General features: G+C 48.3%; 1 protein-coding gene across 1 annotated transcript in view; it reads left to right on the top strand.

The window, feature by feature from the left end:
• The window catches only part of Disc1 (DISC1 scaffold protein), a 177559-nt gene that overhangs the window by 49402 nt on the left and 106053 nt on the right, over window positions 1-22104 (top strand). Inside the window, exons 8-9 of the mRNA XM_059263044.1 lie at window positions 7583-7637; window positions 12783-12885. Coding sequence (XP_059119027.1) covers window positions 7583-7637; window positions 12783-12885 — 158 coding nt within the window. The remainder of the gene's footprint in view (window positions 1-7582; window positions 7638-12782; window positions 12886-22104) is intronic.

The raw sequence follows: 22104 nt of genomic DNA, 5'->3' as shown, positions 1-22104 counted from the left end.
CTGGAAACAGAATCAGTTATCTTCTGCCCCTCAAATCCATACTATTGAAGTGGGGAGACCCAGGGTGACAGTAAGGCTGACATTGGAAGACAGACCCCTGAATCAGGGAGGTGTGGCAGAGAGCCCTAAGGAGGGTGTGTGGAAACAGCCAGGTGCAAGGACCTGTCCCATTACTGTACCCAAGGGGTGGTGGGAGGTGACACCTACCCATCGAATTGGACAGTATGCCAGGGCAGCCCTGAGACAAGGCGCAGTCTCCAGTCTGTGTCCCACTTCTGGTGGTGACTGGTGTTGCTTAACCTTCACTTCTGGGCTCTGTTTGGGTTCCCTGCCACTGCCTCCCAGACTGGTTTGTTAAGGACAATGGCCTCTGAGGCCTGAAAGCGTCTGAACTCGCCTGGAGGAAGATGAGGTTTCTTGATGCCAAGACTATGTTCGATGAGTCTCTTTATCCTTCCAACTTCCTCTCTTTCTCCTCCTTCCTTCCCTTCCTTTCTTCCCTCTGTCCCCTCCTCCACGTCCCCCACTGTTTCTCCCTTCCCCCTTTCCTTTCTCTCCCTCCTTCTCTACATCCTCCCAGGTGTCCCTCCTCCCGACCCTCCCACTCCTTCATTCTCTCATACACCTGGCTCTCTAAGAACTCACCAGGTAGGCAACTGTCTGCCAAGAAAGTGGATGTGGTGACGCAGCAGTGCCCAGGAATGCAGGGCTCCTGCCAGGGAGAACTCTTAGCTTTTGGAACTATTGCAGTTCCTTTCCTATTGCTGTGGTAAAATCATGACAAAGTAACTGAGAGGAAAATAAGGGTTTATTTAGTTTATGATTCCAGAAGCAGGGAAGATGTGGCAACAGGCAGCAACAGGAAGCTGGCCAATCACACTTCAGCCACACATAGGAAGCTGAGAATGAGAACAGGAAGTAGGGTGAGGCTATAACCCCTTAGAGACCACCCATAGTGATGTACTTCCTCCAGCATGGCTCTGCTTCCTAAAGGTTCTGTAACTTTCCCAAACAGGAGGGGAGTCAGGGAAGAGGAAGGGAGGGAGAGAAGGGGAAATAAAGAAAACACAGGTTAGCCAAAAGAGACCAAAGCACATGAGACCAGGCTCCCCTGAGAGTGACTGAAGGAACCCAGAAATTCTATCTGGCTCCAATGCATCCCAGCTGTTGGGCAATCAGCAGCCACAGAGGTGGCATTTTGAGCCTGGGATCTTCAGAGTGGCCTCTGAAGTGTCCACCGAAGCAGAGATACCTGGCTTTCTGCTGGGTAATTTCTTAGACTCCACACTTCCCCAGCGCTTCAGATTAAAGCTTCCTTACTCAAACTGTCAAGTTCAAGGGAGTTCAGAAAATCCAGTTAAGTTGAATATTGGCTTCTTTGCTTGGTGCCTCTAGCTCAGAAAACCTCCAGGGAAGGTGGGAAATCCTTGTGTGTATGCTTGTCTCCCCAATTTATTATACTTTAAGGAAAGCTTATGTATGGTTGTATATTATTAAAAAGAGTCCGTGGCCCACCACTGAGGAGGCAGAGGCAGGTGGATCTCTGTGAGTTCAAGGTCAGCCTGGTCTACATAGTAAGTATCAGGCCAGCCATAGATGCATAGGGAAATCCTGTCTCAAAAAAATCAAATACATAAAAAAGAAAAAAAAAAGTCACAATCCTATAATACACTATCCCAGTACCACTTTGCTGTGTTGGCAGAAGCTGGGCTTTGCGAATGAGACTCGGGGTGATAAAGTGTGGCATCCTAGTTCAAGTTTAGAGAGAGAAAGAACCAGAAAGGAGGTTGTGGTCATTTGAATGTCATTGCCTCCCATAAGCTCACAGGGAGTGGCACTCTTAGGAGGTGTGGCTTTGATGGAGCAGGTGTGGCCTTGTTGACGGAAGTGTGGGGGGAGGAGGGCGGGCTTTGAGCTCTCTTTTTGCTTAAGCACCTCTCAGTGTCACAATCCACTCCCTGCTGTCTTCTGATCAAGATGTAGCCAGCACCATGTCTGCCTGCACGCTGCCATGTCCCCTGCCATGATGATAATGGACTGAACCTCTGAACTAGAAGCTGCCACCTCAGTGAAATGTTTTCTTTATAAGAATTGCCGTGTCATGGTGTCTCTTCACAGCAATAGAAACCCTCAGACAGAGGTGGATCACAAAGGTGCTCCAAATACAGAGGAAGCATCTCGAAGAAGGCTCAAGAGCCCTAGCATTTCCCCACCTGGTTCACCACGACCCTTTCATTTCTTCTCCTTTGCTGGCCAGCAAGGCAGACATCAGCTTGAATATTTCTCTCTAGTTGAAGTGTATGCATCTGATTGCCGCCAGATTCCTGTGAATTATGATTTGCTGCCATACAGGCATGCTGGGTGTCTGGGTGATGTGTTAGGAGACCTTTCTGTAGACAGCTTTATCCACCTTTGGGAGCACAGATGTACATGTCCTCTGTCTGCCTTACTGTCAGGCTCTCAGCCCTGCCACCCAAGTGTATAGAAGAGGGGGCGTGCTCACCAAAGCTGGCACGTGGGCACTGGACACCTGCCCCTTGGTATGTGTCTCTGTCCATTGCACCACACTGCCTGTCCCAGGAGCACAGGCCTCAGCTAACCAGCCCCTGACAAGGCTTTAAGGAGCAGTCCTGATGCATTTTTGTGTCCTGTCTTGCCTCAGTGAGCCATCCCAAGTCTAGAGGAATTGAGGACACTTTTGTCATCTGTGTCCCACGGACGTCCTACTGGTGATGTGTGACATTATCAGCAGTGAGGACGTAAGGGTTTCAGGAGGGAAAAGGCCAAGTGGATAAGTCCTCGTTTTCTACAGCAGTCTCCCTTGTCACTTTCTGACCCACTTGTCCTCTGTGGAAGGCCGAAGGACTAAGCAGTAATTGGCAGGGTTGTTAATGTCAACGGAGCCCAGCTTTCTGTTCAGTTGAAGACCCAAGTAGCCTCCATGCTCGGCATAGCTGCCTCGTGCCCTTTCTGTCATTTCTCCTCTGCGTTGGGGATAGTCTGTCGTTCTTCAACTAAATTCTGCTAAACCAGGAAGGTTGTGGAATCGGGCCACGGGGAGAAAAAGGAGACAGAGAAGACTGGGGGTATTCCACTCTCTGTAGCTTTGTACAAAAGTCAGATATCCACACTGGCAGTTCTGGGGATACAGCTGTGTGCTGGGGTGGCAGAGTCTGTGGTGGGACCACTGCACGGAAAAACAGCTCTCCCCGCCCCTCCTTTCTCCTTCCACCTTCCTGCCTTTCTCTCCTCTTCCTCCCCCTCCCTCCCTCCCTTTCTCTCTCTCTTCCCCTTTCTATTTGCTTCTCCTGCCTCACCCTGACAACCTAGTGTGCAGGCCCTGAATAACACATAAGGTTAATCTTAGTAGAAACTGAGGATCCCATGTGTATGAGTTCTCTTGGGCTTCCATAGCAGTGGCGATGGGAAGGCGTGATGTCACTGTCCTGGAGTGGAGGCGAAAGTCCTGGATCAAGAAGTCTGAGGGCCTCTGACTTGCAGACCATCTTCCATGTATCCTCACAGGAAGTTCCTCTGTCCCCCTCCCCTCCCACTCTTCCCCTCTTTCTCCTTCCCCTCCTTCTGCTTTTCTTCATGTGTGCAGGTATGTGTAGCAGACAGAGGCCAATCTCAGGTGTTTTCCACAGTAGCTATCCACCTTGTTTTTTTATTTTATTTTATTTTTTTTGGTTTTTCGAGACAGGGTTTCTCTGTGTAGCTTTGCGCCTTTCCTGGAACTCACTTGGTAGCCCAGGCTGGCCTCGAACTCACAAAGATCCGCCTGGCTCTGCCTCCCGAGTGCTGGAATTAAAGGCGTGCGCCACCACCGCCCGGCTTTGTTTTTTGAGCCCAGGTCCTTCACTAAACCTGAAGCATATACCACCACATCTGGCTTTAAAAAATGTTTTATTTTTATTTTACTTTATGTGTATGGGTGTTTTGCCTTCATGTATGTTTATGCACAACATACATGCATTGTCCAGAAGGACAAGGAGATGTCAGATACCCTGAATCTGGAGTTACTGACAGCTGTGAGCTGCTATGTGGATGCTGGGAATGGAATCTGGGTCCTCTGGAAGAGCAACCAATGCTCTTAACTGCTGAGCCATCTTTCCAGCCCCATGGCTTGTGTAAATGCCTGGTTCTGTGGGTGATACTCTGGTTCTCCTGCTTGTGTGCAAAGCACTTTACCAGCTGAGATATCTCCCCAGCCCTTGACTCTGTTTTTTCTAGGACAGTTGTTGTGAATGAAGAGGTTACTTTCTGTAAACAGGGACATCTGGGTAGACTAAACTGAGTCCTAGTGCAGCATCCTTTGATCTGAAGGGATAGTTTATGGTTGTTTGTTTATTGAGACAAGACCTCACATAGCCCAGGTAGGCCTGTACTATGCTATGAAGCCAAGGATGACCTTGAACTCCCAATCCTTCTTTCTCTCCCATCTAGGTGCTTGGGATCACAGGCATGAGTCACCACACCCAGATCTGAAGGGATGGCTCTTATTTGTCATGTTCAATATGTAATCTTAGTGAAACATGGCAACAAGCTTTGTTACCGACATACATGGACCCCTTGTCAACATTTAACTGGTATAATGTATTTTCAATGGGTATTCCTGCTCCTGGGAACTGCAGGGTAGTGGTAGCAGCATCACATGTGGGTGGAGTTAACATGACTCACTGTACTTCAGACACCCCTGTCCTGTTAGATCCTCTGCTATCTATGTTGTACTTTGGGTTCTGTGAAATGCTAAAAATAGCTCGAAACCTGCTTGTGCAATATACATGGATGATTCATAGTCTTCTCCCCCGCCATGGCTTCCATTCTGTGTATCCCCTGGGGATACAACTAATGTTAATATTAGCCTGAGCAACACATAATTAGGAAAATAAATCTACTGAAAAAAGTAATATAGCATAAATTAAATAAATTAAATATAAATCAAATCAGATATAAAACAATGTATTCAATTATCCGCATCACTACCTCCTCTCACTGAGATATTTGAGTTGAAGTTCATTTTCCCCCTAGGACAGATCAGAGCCCAGAGCCACGAGCTGAGACCACGCTTGGAAAGGTGGTACCTGACCTGCTTTTCACTGGGGATATGGGACATTTGCTAAAGGTGCTGTCCTTGAGGCTAGCTCAGTTTTAGACTCAGAGAACCTGCTGTCTGTTTTAATATGTAAATTCATGAACTAGTTTTTTAGTGTGTTTGGGAATATATATTATGCTATTATATATATGTATATATTAATATATAAATACAACAGCACAGTCTATTGTGCTGTTAAATGCTCAAAGGTTCTATTATTTGGAGGGCCATTGACTAAGAAGGTACTAGCCGATGCGCTGGGGACGTAGCTCAATTGGTAGGATGCCTGCATAGTATGCAGAAAGGACTACATTTGACCTCTAGCACCCCAAAAAGCTTAGTGTCGTGGTGCACTCTTGTAATCCCAGCACCCAGGACACAGAGACATGAGGATCAGGATTTCAAGGTCATCCTGAGCTATATTGTGAGTTCAAGCCTGATCTATGTGAAACCCTGTCAAAAAAGCAAAACAAGCAAGCAAACAAAAATGTCCTATTTGAACAGACTCCAGTGATCCCGGCAGAGGAAGGGACACTCTTGCTGAAGAAGGTGACAAGTGTGATCGCAGACTTCAGAGCCAGTGCAGCTTCTGGAGCCAAGCCATGCCTCCCGTATTCTGCCCCTCTCCCCAGCAGCCCACGCGGTCTGGTCTGTCCTGTCTTGCTCTCCACATAAGCTGACGCCCAGATTCACCTTCCCTCAATGTCCTGTCTCCATCTAGCCGAGGTCTGAAGTGCTCCAGGCTTCCTCTCATACCTATCTGTGCACTCAGGTTTGGCAGATGGTGACTCCTGACTCAGAAGAGGCTGTGGCCATGTGCCTTGCCCCTCACCTGTGCTCGTCATCTGGGTTTGGGTTGATTTCACTCTCACCAGTGGCCCCTCATCTGGTACAGGTTACAAGTGAGAATGCTGGCAGGTGCCTGCCCTAGTCTCTAGGAGCTTGCAACCCCAGCTTGTCTAGGCTTCAGAAATCACAAATGTGTAGAGATGATAGCATCCCCCAGCAGTTCTCACAGCTGGAGAAGAACCCTAACATACATCTACTGGTGGTAGCTTATCTCTAAATTATTCTTTACTATTGCTGCTGTGGAAGACTTTTCTGTTACCCCCCCCCCCCCACACACATAGACCTGGAAACTGGGACCTTTCCTCTTGCAGACTGCTCTGTATTAATCGAGCAGCCCCCTTCCTTGCAGCTGTTACACTGTCTTGCCCTCCTAGCAGCCATGAGTGTTTGAGGGCAAGAGCTGTGCCTTGTGCTCTGAGTCCTGCATAACTGACTGCCCTGAGGTGTTGGAAGAATAAGCAAGGCATAAGTCTATGGAGCAGTGGACTCTAGACAGGGTGTTCTCATTGCTCCAGTGTGCCTACTCCCTGAGCCCTTCTCGTGAGGGAGTGAACCCAGCAGATGGATGCTGTTCACATGGAACTTACAGTTTGGGGAGACATTGCATGAATAAACCAGTATATGAAGAGAAGTACTCAGGAGAAAAAGAACCTGAGACCCACAGGCATGTCCAATCTTTTACCTTATGTCAGGCACAATTGACTATAAGGTTCATGCAACACATTGCAAATGTGTCCCATAGTGTTTTAAGTAACTTTATGATTATGTTTCGGGGCATTCATAGTTATCCTGATAGGTCACAGGTTATAGACACCCAGGAAAGCAATGCCGGCTGACTTAGTTATTCTTGAGAAATATGAGAGATGTGTGTCTGTTTGCTCTCACTGAGGCTCAATGCAGGGGCCCCGGCATTCCTTCCTTCTTGGATTGTTGACCTGCCCACTCAAATGCCAGCAGTTCGCTGCCACTCTGGTGGCCCACTCCTTTAGGAAGCTGGTTACAGGGCTCCGGGTTTTCTGTAATCAGGGCGTCTCCTTCCATTGCTGCTCTGGAAATGAAGACAGATTGTGTGTGTTGGCTGCCATGGAATTCTCTAGGTAGACCAGGCTGGCTTCAAACTCACAGAGATCCACCTGCCTCTGCCTCCCGAGTGCTGGGATCACGTGTGTGCTGCTACACCTGGCCTTCCTGTTTTTGTGACAGGCCTGGAACTCACCAAGTAGGCTAGGCTGGGTGGCTGTGAACCACAGGGATCCGCCTGTCTCCATATCCTCAGGGCTGGACTACAAATGTTTACTGCTATGCCTGGCTTGTTTATGTGGGTTCTGCCCCATTCTCTAGGAGCTCAAACTCAGGTCCTCATGCTTGCGTAACAGTCACTGTGCTGACTGAGCCCTCTCCCCGGCCCCTGAAGACAGATTTTTAATGGCAGCCTAAGTAAATCATATTTAGAGATGGGGGATCTGCTTCCTAGCCATGTGTCAGTTCCGTGGTCATGTCAACCCAGCCAGGTGTCACCTTCTTCTTGATCCTCTTCAGTTCCTTGGGTGATGGAAGGTTCCTATTGGTAGTGTCTTACATGTATAGAGATCCACTTTGATTGCCAAGAAGACCTATGCTCTGTTCTAATTCTTCTAGCCTCCGGGAAAGGACAAAATCACTGAACCTGGCTGTTAGAGAAATCACCGCTCAGGTAAGCCTACCCTCCCCCCATTTTCTTCTAACCTAATTTCACATCCCCATCACTGAGGCTTTAGAGGAAACAGACTTTGTGGACCCATTTCCCAGGCTGTGGCAGAGAAGAAGAGCTGGGGAGGGGGAGCTGCTGCCTCCACAGAGGTCTCCACCCATGGTCACTTCCAAATGGACCACTGGCCTTGGCTTCAGAAAGGGTTTCATTCCAGAGGCTGGGAAAGGACCGTGTTGGGATGCTGAATGCCTTTGTTTAAAAAGGCTTTTAGAGTGAGCTGTATGGCTCCTAACTGCAATCTCAGCATTCCAGAGGCAGAGGCAGGAGGGTCAAGGGTTCAAGGCCAGCCTGAGCTACATAGCAAGATGCTGTCACAAACAAATGAGTGGACAAACAAGGTTTTTAGGATGGAAGTAATTAGCTTCTCCTGGGAGTTCAATTTCAGGCTTCTCAGAAAGGGAAGTGGTTTATTGGATGGAGTGGTTTTTTTTTTTTTCAGTTTTTCAGATCATTTTGCTAATATTACTTGTTGTCTATATGAGTCACCTTTCTCACTGTGTGACAAAATACTGGACAGAAGCAACTTAAGGGAGGAAGGGCTTACTGTGGCTCACAGTTTGAGGGTGCAGTCTATCATGGTGGGGAAGGCATGGCGGCGGGAGCATGAGGCGGCTGGTCACATGACATCCACAGTCAGGAAGCAGAGAGATGAATGCTGGTGCTCAGCTCACTTCTCATTTTTATTTAATCCAGGACCCCAGACCCACATTTAGGGTGGTCTTCCCAACTCTTTAACACAATCTTGAAGGCATGTTCAGAGATAGTCTCCTAGGTGAGTCTAGAGCCTGTCAAGATGACAATCAACATTAGCCAGACATGGTGGCACACGCCTTTAATCTCAGCACTCAGGAGGCAGAGACAAGCAGATCACTAATGAATTCGAGGCCAGCCTGGTCTACATAGTGAGTTCCATGCAGTCCAAGGCTATATGGCAGGAGCCTGTCTCAACAAACAACAAACAAAACCCCCAATAAATATTAACCATCACATTGTCTGTACTTTCATAGTAAGACCCTGTCATGTAAAGCAGCAGGTATAGCCCTAATGTTGACCAAGTAGAGTCCATTGAATGCCATAGTCTGTGTCCTGGTGATTAGGTAAAGAGTTCACAGAACAGAGCCCTCCCTTGTGGTCACCTGACAGAGCTGTGGGACCAGATGCCTTGGGAGTAGCATTGAGGTGCTGTGATGGACACCTGCACCTCAACTCTCCATCACTGGGAGCTAGAGTTTCACAGTGGTGGAGGATTCGAATAATAGTTTCTGAGCAGAGCCTCTGACTGGGGAGGAATCTTAGTTTGTTTTCATAACCAGAGAAAGGAAGACTGCAGGGATGGGGGGGCGGTCAGTCAAGTGCCTGCCATGAAAGTGGGAGGCCGTGAGTTTCATTCCCAGAACCCAAAGAGTGAGCACTGTGGCCCACACTTGTGTGTGTGTGTGGAGGGGGGGCATTGGCAACACTGGAGAGGCAGAAACAGAAGGATCCCAGGGCTCACAGGCAGCCAGCCTGGTGGAAACACTGAGCTCTGGGTTCAGTGAGAGACCCTGTCAGAAAAATGTGGAGATTGAATGAAGAAGACAACCAAAGTTGACCTCTGGCCTCCCCACACATGCATACGCACGCACGCACGCACGCACGCACGCACGCACACACAATCAGAGAAGAAAGGAACGCTTGGACCCTTACTGGGTAGCATGCTGAGTGGCATTTGTCCAACACAACTATGCTCATACTGCCATGTTGATAGTTGTTAGTAAGGTTGTATGTGTTTGCTCCTTTTCTTATTTTTCTTTTCTTCCCTTCCAAAAGGTGTATCTGATTGTTTTGTTCTGGTTACATGGTCAAGAGTTTGATGGATTCTTGTCTGCAACCAGTAATGTCTATAAAAGGACATTGGACTTAGGAATGCTTGAAATCCACCGTGTGCTTCCTGGGCTGCTCACCCAGATAAGAGGAATGAAATGTGGTTTTTGTTTTGCCTGGCTCAAAGGTGGGCTAGAAGGACCACTACCAGAGACCTCGAGGATGCTGTATTTTTCTAAATGCTAGGAGGGATCTCTGTCTTTGTGTGTTTTGATCTCAAAGCAAGGAAACTGGGCAGCTCTTGGGGTTGGAGTGCCAAGGGACAGGTGCCAGCATGGCCAGGTTCTTGTGGGGATCTCTTCTGAGGCGTGGATGTCAACTCCATGCTATGTTCTCACATGATGGAAAGAGGAAGAGAACAGGAGGGCTCTCTAAGGTCTCATTATTATTATTGTTGTTGTTGTTGTTGTGTGTGTGCCTGTGTGTGCACCCGGAGGACAGTCATAGGTGTTGTATTCAGGAACGCCATCCACTTCCTTTGACAGAGTCTTTCATTGGCCTGGAGCTTACCTATTAGGCTACACTGGCTGCCAGCAAGCTCCAGGGATCCTCTAGCCTCCACTTCTCCAGCTCTGGGGTTACAAGTTTGGGCCACAGTGTGCAACTTTTTACACGGGTTCTGTGGATCCAGCTCAGGTCCCCATGTTTACAGAGCAAACACCTTCACTGCCTGAGCCGCCACCCCCTGGGGCCTTTCCTAAAGGCACCTATGCTTTCTTAAGGTTCTACCTTCAGGACCTGTTCCTTCCCAGAGCTTCGCCTCCTAACCCCATCATCACACTGGAGCTAAAGATTTCAGCATATGAACTTTTGGGGGACACAAGCCCTCACACCATTGCACATCCTGTCTCTAAGATATTTACAGTCAACTTGTAATGACTTCGCTTTTCTATCAAATTAAGGAACTCGTGTCTTAGATTTTAAATTGTAAATGTAAAACTTCCGTTCTTTAATGAGTTCCTCAGGGGCTAATTTTATTTGTAAATAAGGAAAACATGCAGATTTCTCTGGGGTGGGTATGTGGATTACATTACACATACATGAGCCCAGGAGCTGTGTGACCGAACTGACTCACCTGGGAAGTCTAACCCAAACCCTAACCCAATCCCAAACCTTAACCCCTGTAGGCTGGTAAGTGCCCTTGGGGCAATAGGCTCAGCTCAATACACACACACACACACACACACACACACACACACACACACACACACACACACAAGGGAGAGAAGGAAGGAGAGAGGGCGGGCTGGGGGTAGATGCTCAACCTCTGATATTTTCAGAGAGAGAGGCAACCTTCCTTACACTCATTACATTTCTTGACTCTCATGGGTTACCCAAGCCAAAGGTAATTAAGGGATAAATGAGATGGAAATAGTTAGAAATAATTGGGATATCTAGAGATTGGTAGATATTATATTATATCCAGCAGAGACTGAAAGAGTGTGCAATTTAATCAGAAAATTTAGAAAGGCTGTTTCATATTAATAGTGTAGCTTGAACGATGGGCTTTCTCAGCAAAGGAGAAACTGACCTAATTATGATTAAGAGACACTGTTAACTAAAATAAGAAATATTAGTCATGGGTTAGATGGGACCTGGGAACTCTGGCTGTGTCACAGAATTAACTAGTGAGTCTTTGAACTTCCTGAGATAACAGTTGGAGATGGAAAGGATGGGCGGGGCCTGTCGTGGAACATTGGACCAGCTGAGACAGGGTCAGGGAAGGTGCCCTGGACATCTTCCTTTTAGTTCTTGGTTCTAACATCCTCACAAGTCTCAGGACTCCTGAAAGAGCCTCAGGATGAATGACTGACATGAGGATGAGTAGCTTGTGCAGGCTTTGGTGCAGAGGCCGACTGACTGAGCTGTGAGTTACACAAAGTGAGGTTGGAAAAACCCAGGCACAGAGCGGGAAATAAACTGCAGCATCCCGGAGAGGACTGGTGGAGTGTTTTTAGACTGGGCGAGGTCTGCTTTGATTCTGAGGTAGCTTCTGTTTGATCTCAGATAAGCCAGTGTTTAGGGTTGACTGTATCCCTCAAGATGTAGACTGCATGGGGAAGTCGAATCTTATGTCATCATCTTATGAATCCAAGTGGACTGATTGCTTTCAGTTTCCAAATGGGATTTCATATATTTTTATTTTGTCAATAAATAAATAAGTAACGATGCTTGGGCAGTTACATCCTTTGTGGACTTCCCACCTTTTTTATTCCCACAGAAACTGTGCTGTGTGCTTTTGGTGAGCTGAAAATACAGGTATATTACTAATCTGAATATAGTTAACAGATAAATAAGAGCTTTTAGCCTTAAGTAAGAGAAAAAAATGTGATGTTTTAGTCTCAACATAAAAGATGACCTAAAGGGATTTGGGAAGCTGGACTGAGGTTGAAGAGTTTTGTTGTTTTTGAAACTCAAAGAAAAACAAGCAGTGTGTGCGAAGTCCGGGGACACTTGATAACCCACAAGTCTTCCTGACAGGGATGTGTCTCTCGCTCAGCTGGACTCTCAGGCAAGTGTCTGTCCCTCTAGCTTCTCTAGAGTTCTCTAGTAACGACATTTAGCGGGTTCCTCTGACCTTGATGTGAAAGCCACATCTAAATTGACTGCCTACTGTGTGCCAGGGACAGAGCAGAGTCTTTCTTCAAGGGCATCATCGTAGAGAGGTGAGGGGGAGACAGAGGGATAAAAACTGGAGAGGAAGCCAGAGGAGACTGGGTGAAGGGAAGGGACAGGAAATCAGCGAGGCCTTTCCTCCCAGGGCATCAGAGCAAATCGCCCAGGGCTGCTGCGAGGCTGTGAGGCGTGTGGAGTGCTCAGGCAGGAGTGAGTGAGCTCACAGCAGCCTGTGAGGGCCAGGGCTGTGCTGAGGGCATGCCAGCAGCAGCCCCTCTTCCTCCTTCCCTACCTCCCTTCCCCTCTTCTCTCTCTTCTCTCCCTTTGCCACCTCCCCTCCCCGCTCTTTCCCCTTCCCTCCTCTCCCCTCCTTTCTCTTGCCTCTACTCCTCTTCCTTTTCTTCTCCCCTCCCCTCTCCCCTCCTTCCCCTTCTTGTCCCCCTCTTCCCTCTCCCGCTTTCCTCCTAACCCCATTGCTTCCTAAGCCCCGCCTACCTTCTGCTTACTCTCTGTCAATCAGCTCAGCTCCTTTAGACTCTGGGACCCCCTCAGGCCAGCTACCCTCTAGTAGGTAACAATGGACACTGATTCCTGCCGTTTCTCCTGTAGGTGTGCTCAGGTGAGAGACTGTGCAGCTCTCTGAGGAGGAGACTCAGTGACCTTGACGCCACGCTGCCTGCCTTGCTGGAAGCCAAGGTGCTGGCCCTCTCAGGTAACTGCCAAGGCACTCACATTTTGTCATTAACATGTGGAAGTCATCCCAGCTACCTGGGAGGCTGAGGTAGGAGGGTTGCAAGGTCAGGGCCTAGTCTACACTGTGAATTCTAAGCCAGCTTGAGTGATTGAGAGAGACTGTCTCCAAATAAGAGCGATGGAGAGGGAGTTCAATGGTTAGCACTTGCCCAGCATGTGCCAAGTCCCAGGCTCAAGGTCAATGCCCGGCAACACACACACACACACACACACACACACACACACACACACAATGTGGCAATTATGTTATCAGAGTTGTCAGGCTCGGAGCCTGGGCGCTGGCAACCCTAACAAGCCTGGCTCAGCCACTGTCCCCAATATATGCCAGTTAAGCAGACAAGTCGCCGTGCACTGCAGGGGACGGAGATTTATCCAGTGTGACCATGCTGGGAAAGGAACAAAGAAGTGCAGTGACCCCCAAGTTCTTCCTCAGAGTCCTGATGGAAGTTTCAGGTTTGAGTAGAGGGCAGCATGGTTCCCCAGGAAAGGACGTAGTCCCTGGAAAGGACCTGTGTACACCCCACTGACACAGTTTGCTCTCGAGGGGCCCTGTCTGGGATGTAGGTTACCTTCTCCAGGGCTTTAGGCAGTGTACCCGTTGCTCCATGGGCCGTGATTCCAACGATGTTGGTAAGCCCTGTGTGTGGTGGGGGCCACCGGATTGCTGTGATTCCAGCGATGTTGGTAAGCCCTGTGTGTGGTGGGGGCCACCGGATGTGAGCAGCTCCTTTTAGAAGTTGGTAATAGGGCTGGGGAGACATGTCAGTGAAGTGTTGTCTGCCTTCCCCCAGAACCCATCTGTGTAAAAAATCTTTGGGAGGTGGCCGGCACTTGTGATCCTGCAAAGGGGAGATGGAGACAGGTGGAGTCCTGGGCTTCACTGACTAGTAAGCTTGCCTTCATGGTTAGCTCAGAGCAGTAAGAGACCTTGCTTCCAAAAACAAGGGAGGTAGCAATTGAGGAATAACGTGAACTTGACCTCCGACCTCAATAACCATGTGTACACACATTCTCATGGCCCTGCACACATGAATGTGAAGACATATATATGTGCGTATGCACGTATACACACACACACACACACACACACACACACACACACACACACACACGAAAGCTGGACTCAGAACATGGTGCTGTCTCAGATCACACTCTCTTTATGCCAGCAGCTCTTAACGGATAGGTTTCTGCCCATGCCCGGTAGCTTGAGAACATAAGCATACAGTATCTTGTTCTGTCATTTGAATACTATTTTCACACACACACACACACACCCAACACACACACTGGCATTTGCTGTTTGACTCGATGTTTGTAATAGCAGTGTCAGGCATGTGGGAAGGTGACTCAGAGCCCAGCGGAGAGGTGGCGTGATCAAAGCTGTGGGGTATGTCCTTCTAGCAAGTTCGCGAAATTAGCCCAGCGGCAGCAGACCAGTGGCTGGACTCCAGACTCCCCGGAGCATGATGGATGGATCTTTAGCCCAGTTATTTAAATGACAGCCCTGAAGAGATCTCTGAGATTTATGGGATGGATGAGCGTTCAGCCCATCAGCTTCAGAGGAATCGGAATTAAACGGGAAGGTGTAATAATTACACGTATGGGTTTTCAATGGTGTTTTAAGAAGGAGCGAGGCGCCTGGCAGCTTCTGTTCCTCACGTCGTTAACCACTAATGCTGCAGCTAACGAGCCACTTGGTCCCCGATGCAGCCAAGCGTGGCATTTACAACCCTCGAACATGGTGGGTGAGCGTGCGGCCTGCCTCGTAACTGCCTCCCTGTGCCACTTAGTTGGAGTTATGGCCTCGTTTGCAGAGAGGGAAAAAAAGAAGATGGAATGCAGTCTTGTCTCTGAGTTAGGGTTTTGCCTTGCTTAGGCAATGCATCTTCCCCTGAGAACAGGTGGCTGAGCCTCTGTGGAGCCCAAGGGAAGAAGAGAGTGTGATCCAAGAGGCAGAATTCCCTCACTCGGTCATCAACATCCTGTCTTTAGAAGCCCAGGGAAGATTCCTTAAACTTTTTAGAAAAGATATTTTATTTATGTGTGTCTGCGTGTGTGTCTGTGTGTGGGTATGTGCATGTGCGTGCAGCCAGATATTAAGATGGCGTACTACAGGCTGGCATGGGGCTTTTAGTTTTAGCTTTTTGGCTAGCTGAGAAAACTGGGGAAGCTCCATCGGATGGGCTCTGTTTCAAGCCTTACACCCCCGTTCAGAGCCTGACCCACGACATGGTGACCCACCTACTGCTGCCTGCAGTTCCTAATCCTGAGAGGCTTCCTGCTCAGTGTTCCTGTGGCCCATTCTGAGAGCCTGGGGCTAAGCTGTGGTACCATCTGGGATTGTTGGCAACCTTCCCCACTGGGAATTTGAGGGACATCTGGCTGGGGTGTTCACAGAGCACCTTTCTTAAGGAACTCTTGCTTGGGGAATATATGTGTCTACCTGTGTATCCAGGACCAGGTCCCTTACATGGGAGACCAGTTCACACTGCTGATGACCTGGAAGCTCTTACTTGACCCCTTCTAGTCTGTGCTGCCTGTCCATTGCTCTGGTGTCCAGGAAGAGCTGGCCCCGGGCAGCCATTTGTGTGTGTGTGCCTGTGTCTGTGTGTCTGTGTATATGTGTATATTGGTGAACATGAATATAGGTACCCATGGAGGCCAGAGATATCAGATCCCCTGGAGCTGGAGTTGCCTGTAGTTGCAAGCCATCTGATGTGGATGCTGGGAGTCAAACTCAGGGCTTTTGGAAGAGTAGCCTGTGTTCTTAACTGCTGAGCCTTTGCTCTAAATCCACAGCCTAGGATATTGCAATGGAAGGTTCAAGTACAGTATAGCAATATGGGGGCAGGGGGAATGAGGTCAGAGGCATTTCATGTCCCCTGTGAGCATCCTCAGTTGAGGGATGACTTGTGTCTATGGTCTGACACGAAACAAGAAGGACCAGGTGTAAGTTCAGCACTTGGAATGGAGTGGTCCCTCCCTTGAGTCGAGAGGTTCTTCAGGCAGAGACCCACAGGGTCATCAGCACCATTCCTGGGCAAGCAGGAAGATTGGGACGGTCTGCATAAGGCAGGCTCTGTGGAGTGTAAAACCAGGTTCTCAGATAATGACCTCCATGACTGGAGAATGGGTCAGATGATCCTCACTCTCTGTGATATCGGAGGTAAATATCGTGATTCAGGGATGCCTCAGAGACAGAAAACAGAAGAATGGGAAACCAGCATACGGTGTCAGCACACACTGAGTTACATGGCTCTGTGATTTGTGAAAAATCTTTAAGTGTATTTACATTTCATTTGATAACTTTAAGACCACTCTGACTGTGTAGCCCAGGCTAGCCTTAGAACTTGCCGTTCTTCTAACTGAATGGAGGTTTTAGGTCTGTGTCATTACACCTCTCCAGGATAAGCTCTTTTACTGTGTGTAGTGGGTAGCCATTCCAGCTTTGATCTGGAAGTTCCAACCCCCATTGAGGCTTGGGTAACTGTCACGCCTACAAGGCGGGGCTGAGAGAGGAACCTGAAGACCCGAGATCCGGATGGGCCAGCTCTCTTGGTTCCTGGACCCTGGACGCTGGAGGTAGACGGAGCAGAGTTCTCCAGAGAACACCACCGGACTACGCTACACCCTTCCCAGACCCTGTTACCTATCCCTTCACTTGTAACTTACCACACAAAATAAACCTCCCTTTTAACTACATGGAGTGGCCTTAATAATTTCACCAATAACTGTGGTCTTAGCAAACCTATGAAGGCCCCCATAACTGCCTCGCTGAAGAGCAGGCAGCCAGCAGAGCTGGGTACTTTTACCCGTCACCAAGGGCAGGCTGGGTTTAGGGTCACCAATGAGACCCCTTCAGGGTTGGCCCTGACTTTCTGAGTCTTGCAGGGGGAGGAGGCAGTGATTCAGGAAAGCCTATGGCTGTGCAGAGCAAATCTTGTCAGGGGCTTGGCTGCGCGATAAATACATGCACTATTCTATGTGGGGCGGGGTAGCAGTGCTCCAGGGCTCCAGCTGTGATGTTCCTGCCTCCCTGGGGAGCCATCCAAAGTCTCTCCATGTTAAACATTCATTTCTCCCACCACACATGTCTCCAGGTATTTGGATCAAGGAATGGTCTGGGTTTAATAAATGGTCACTGTGGCATTTTGCTAAAGGCCCAGCTCAGAGCATTGGTGACTTCAGGGGTCTAGGACGTACTTTCAGGATAAGTCAGCCCTCCCCTCCAGTTCCTTTGCAGAGGTCTTTTCTTTAGGAATCATCATAGGAGGAAGAATCACTTTTTTTTTTTTTTTAAATGAGTTCTGGGATCAAACTTAGCTCCTCATGCATACAAGGCAAGTGTTGTACAGATTGTACCATCTGTGTCCCCTGCCCTGTATTTACCTGTTCTTTGTGGAACACTTTGTCCCCTGTTTCTTAATGGTCACTTCTCAGAGGGCTGGACACTGCCTCGTTCCCTCTTGCGTTGCCTTCATGGGATCAGAAACTGTGGGTTTCATGGACAGAATGACATATGCCACATGTTCAGACTGGGCTGTGATGGGCGAATATCTGCAGCATTTAGAGAGAGGGGTTTGAAATCAGCGTCTTACACAACTACTAGGAAGTAAGTGATGCAGTATGTAAGGGGAGGGGTTACGGATAGATGCCCGGGCTGGAAGCCTGCCTGGTGGCTTATTTCTGCTCGACCTTCAGCAAGATATGGAATTCTCTAGATTTCAGCTTTCTCAGCTGCGAAGTCAAGATAACAATGTGTATTTCAGTGAACATAAATAGCACCCATGTGTTACACACTACGGTGAAAGAAATGTCACTATCAGCTGAACAATGACACCATGCCTTCGCCTTAGAATTTTCATCACATGCATTGAAAGAGTTCTTTCAGACGCATTTAGGCTTGAAGATCGCATGCCACTCCTTTAAAAGGACAATGAATTGGTTAAGGTTTTACTTAGGTGCCTTCATCTTCATCATCAAAGGCTTCCTAGACCTCTGTGGTGGATGTTTTCACTTGGCCTCCATCCTCCCCAGTCATCACATCTACCAGGCTTTTTCTTTTGAGCCACCAACCAGCTCCCCAATCATGACACAGAGACTGCTTATTAGTTATAAATGCTCAGCCTCCCATAGGCTCTTTTCTGGCTAGCTCTTTTAACTTGAATTAATCTGTTTCTCTTTATCTACCATTTGCCTCAGGGCTTTTTACTTTTCTTTCCTTCTGTATATCTTACTTTCTCGTGTCTGGCTGGCTGGCGGCTGCCTGGTTTCTTGCCCCCGGGGGGAATACCTCTCTTTCTTCCTCATTCTCTTCTCCTTCTCGTTCTCTCGTCCTTTTCTTTCCTATTTATTCTCTCTGCCTGCCAGCTCTGCCTATCCTTCTCCTGCCTAGCTATTGGCCATTCTGTTTTTTATTAAGCCAATCAGGTGCCTTAGGCAGGCAAGGTGAAACAAATGAAACTCATCTTTACCTAATTACACACACGTCCTTATATCGTTAATCAAATGTAACACACCTTTACACAGTTAAATTAATATTCTGCATCCTAAACAAATGTAACACATCTTCACCTAGGTAACATAATATTCCATAACAATCTGATCTGTTGGTTGCAAAGTTTTCCTCCAAGAATAAGAAGTAACTTCTTATAAGGTTCTTCTGTAAGGTTTTCTGGTTTTGTTTGTGGTATGTGTACGTGTGCAAATGCTCATGTGTGTGCATGTGGGGCCCAGAGACCAATCTCAGATGTTGCTTAGGAACCACCTATACCATTATTATGATCATTGTTATTATTGTTATTATTTATTTGATTACTTTTGAGACAAGGTCTTTCACCAGGTCCTAGGGCTCCACAGCTAGGCTAGGCTGGCTGGCCAGCAAGCCTTGGGGGTTCTCTGGTCCCTACCTCTGCAGTGCTGGGATTACACACATTCTACCACACCCAGCATTTTACCTGGATGCTGGGGCTTGAACTCAAGCCCTTATGCTTAGACAGTGGCTGAGCCATGTCCCCAGCCTCTGAACTGGCTTCTGAAGGATTCTCTGCCAGGCTGCTCACACCTAGCTTCATGTTTTTATTTTTTGACAATTTCATACATACACATAATATTTTTTTGATCACCTTCGCTCCCCCAACCCCCGCTCTCCCCTCTTATCCCCTTCCTCTCCATCTTCACCCTTCCTCCTTCTCAACAAGTCTTCTTCTGACTTTCATGGGTTTTATTTTTTTATTTTATTTTTTTTAATGAGCCACTGAGTTTAATGAGAATTGCTTAAATGAGCATGGATTTGGGGCTACTGGCATATCAATAACTTGACCAGTGGTGGCACCTTGCAAAAATAGTTCCCCTTCTCCAGCAGCTGTTAACATCTATTAGCTTCTCAGCTAGGGGTGGCCCACAAGCTCCTCCCTGTCCATGCAGGAATGCTGCTGGCTCCATCTTGTGTGGGTCTTGTGCAGGTAACTACAGCTGTCATGAGCTCCTGAGTGCAATGACCATGTCCAGAAGACAGCCTTTCACAGCCCTGCCCCTTACATTTTTTTTTGCCCTCTCTTGCCACATGATCCTTGAGTCTTGGGCTGGGTTGGTGATATAGATGTCTGATTAAGCATACTTTGAGTTTTAAATGCAAGTTCTTTCCTGATCTCACAAAAGCCTGAAGCCAACTGGCCTTGCAGTGGTTTGGGTCTTGGACCACCAGGTGTTGCTGGTGACCACATTAAGCCACAGAGAACAACCCATTCCTCACTTTCTCCTGGCTGCTGGCCACTGGATGACACCTTGTATCTCAGATGCATTTCTGTCAAAAACTGATGCATCTTCGAGTGGATAGAGTAGGGAATAATCTTCCTCCCAAGGAGTGAATGTGAAGATGAGAAGCTGATCCTGTGACTTTCTTCTTAGAAAAGTTTTTCTAGCCGGGCGGTGGTGGTGCACGCCTTTAGTCCCAGCACTTGGGAGGCAGAGGCAGGAAATCTGTGAGTTCGAGGCCAGCCTGGGATACAGAGTGAGTTCCAGGACAGGCTCCAAAGCTACACAGAGAAACCCTGTCTCGAAAAACCAAACAAAAAAAAAAGTTTTTCTATTAGCATATATTATACACAGTAGTGGGTTTCATTATGACATTTTCATATATGTATATCATACATTTGATCATGTTCATCCCCCATGTCCCCTCTGTCACCACCCACTCCTGATGATCAACCTCATTCCAAAGAGTCCCCCTTTTACTTTTATTTCCTTTATTTTTGTTGTTGTTGTTATTATCATCATCATCATTATTATTATCTGAACTGTATATGTGTTTGGCCTGCATGTATGTTTATGAGCCACCTGTGTGCTTACCTGTAGAGGCCAGAAGAGTGCGCCAGATCCCCTGGAACTGAAACTAAAGTTACAGATGTTTGTGAGCCATAATGTGGGTGCTGGGACTTGAACCCAGGTCCTCTGCAAGAACAGCCAGCACTCTTAACCACTGAGCCTTCCTTCCTTCCTTCCTCCTTCCCTCTCCCCTCCTCCCTCCCTCCAGTCCTCCCTCCCTCTTTTTTGATGAACCAGTGAATTTCATTAGGATTGCTTACAGGAGCATGAGTACCTTGCCAGAGACTCCAGAGTAAAGCCACTAGGCACTGTCAAATGTGAGTGTATGGGGTTGAAGCCTTCAGGACTCTGTGAACACCCCTCTATGGAGACTTGTTGGACTTGTTTAACTTTAGGACAAATTGGCAAGCATGTTCTCAGTGGGGTTACACCTCTGTGTGTTTGGGAGTTCAGGGAATTTCACACACGCATGCACGCATGCACACACGCATGCACACACGCACACACACACACACACACACACACACACACACACACACACACGCATGCACGCACACACGCCTGCCCGCCCGCCAGTGTTTGCGGTTTAGCGCTTTGTACTGTTTGAACGGGTTGAAGTGGGCTCTGCAGCTTTTATTTACACTCCGGGTGACTGATATTGTCCCACATGTTTTCGGATGTGTGTTGGCCATCTGCACATGGCCCTTTGTAAAAGGCCTGGTGAGTCTTTGTTCGTGGTTAATGCTGTCATTTGTGTTAATTGTTGAGATGTAAAATTGAATCCTTTGTCAGTTATCTGTAGCAAATGGTCTGTCCCAGTTTGACCTTCCCCTCCCCTCCCCTCTCCTCCCCTCCCCTCCCCTCCCCTCCCCTCCCCTCCTCTCCCCTCCCCTTCCCTCCCCTCCCCTCCCCTCCCCTCTCCTCCCCTCCCCTCCCCTCTCCTCCCCTCTCCTCCCCTCCCCTCTCCTCCCCTTCCCTCCCCTCCCCTCCCCTCCCCTCCCCTCTCCTCCCCTTCCCTCCCCTCCCCTCCCCTCCCCTCCCCTCTCCTCTCCTCCCCTCCCCTCCCCTCCCCTCCCCTCCCCTCCCCTTCCCTCCCCTCCCCTCCCTTCTCTTTTCCTTGCCTTCCCTTACCCACCCCTCCCTTTCTTCCCCCTTTTCTTTTTTTACTTCTTTACTTTTGATGTCTTATGTTGTCTAGGCTGGCTGAAAACTTGCTGTGTAGCTAAAGTTGGCCTTGAACTCCTGATCCTCCTGCCTCCACCTTCCAGGTGCTGGGGTGTCAGGTGCTCCCCATCCAGCTTCCCTGCCTAGCCACTTTTGATTTGCTGAAAGAAGGTTATCACCCTAATGAAGCCCGTTTGTCAGGGGTTTTCTTTGATTGCTATGGTCTGTGTCCTCTGCAAAGCTTCTGCCTGTTCCAAAGCCGGTACCAAAGCCGGTACCTCACCCTTTCTTATTTCCTGCTTGTGGCTTCACAGTTTGAACTTGGTCTGAGTCCCATGTTTCACCCCGGTGTAATCTGTGTGTGGTCCGAGGTATACATCAGGGTTCACGTTGCCCCCACATGAACACCCCGTTGTTTTGTCAACATCTACTGGGACGATTTTCTTTCACACTCAGTCGGCTCTTGGAGGACTCACCCACTTTGGACTTCTATTATAATCCATCAGCCAGCATGCCTATCTGCTTTCAGATGCACACAGTCCTGATTTATGGTGATGATAGCTGGGGTCTTAAAATGTAGACTGTTTGATTGCTCTGGCTTATCTAGACCTTTGCGTTTTCTTTTACATTTCAGGATGTGCCCATTCATTTCTACCAAAGGGCCTCATGAAATTTTGATAGGAATTGT

This window comes from Peromyscus eremicus, chromosome 5 (assembly GCF_949786415.1).
Source record: "Peromyscus eremicus chromosome 5, PerEre_H2_v1, whole genome shotgun sequence".
NCBI classification, from domain to species: Eukaryota; Metazoa; Chordata; class Mammalia; order Rodentia; family Cricetidae; genus Peromyscus; species Peromyscus eremicus.
Note: the sequence above shows the minus strand (reverse complement) of the source record. Positions and strands in the feature narration are given on the sequence as shown.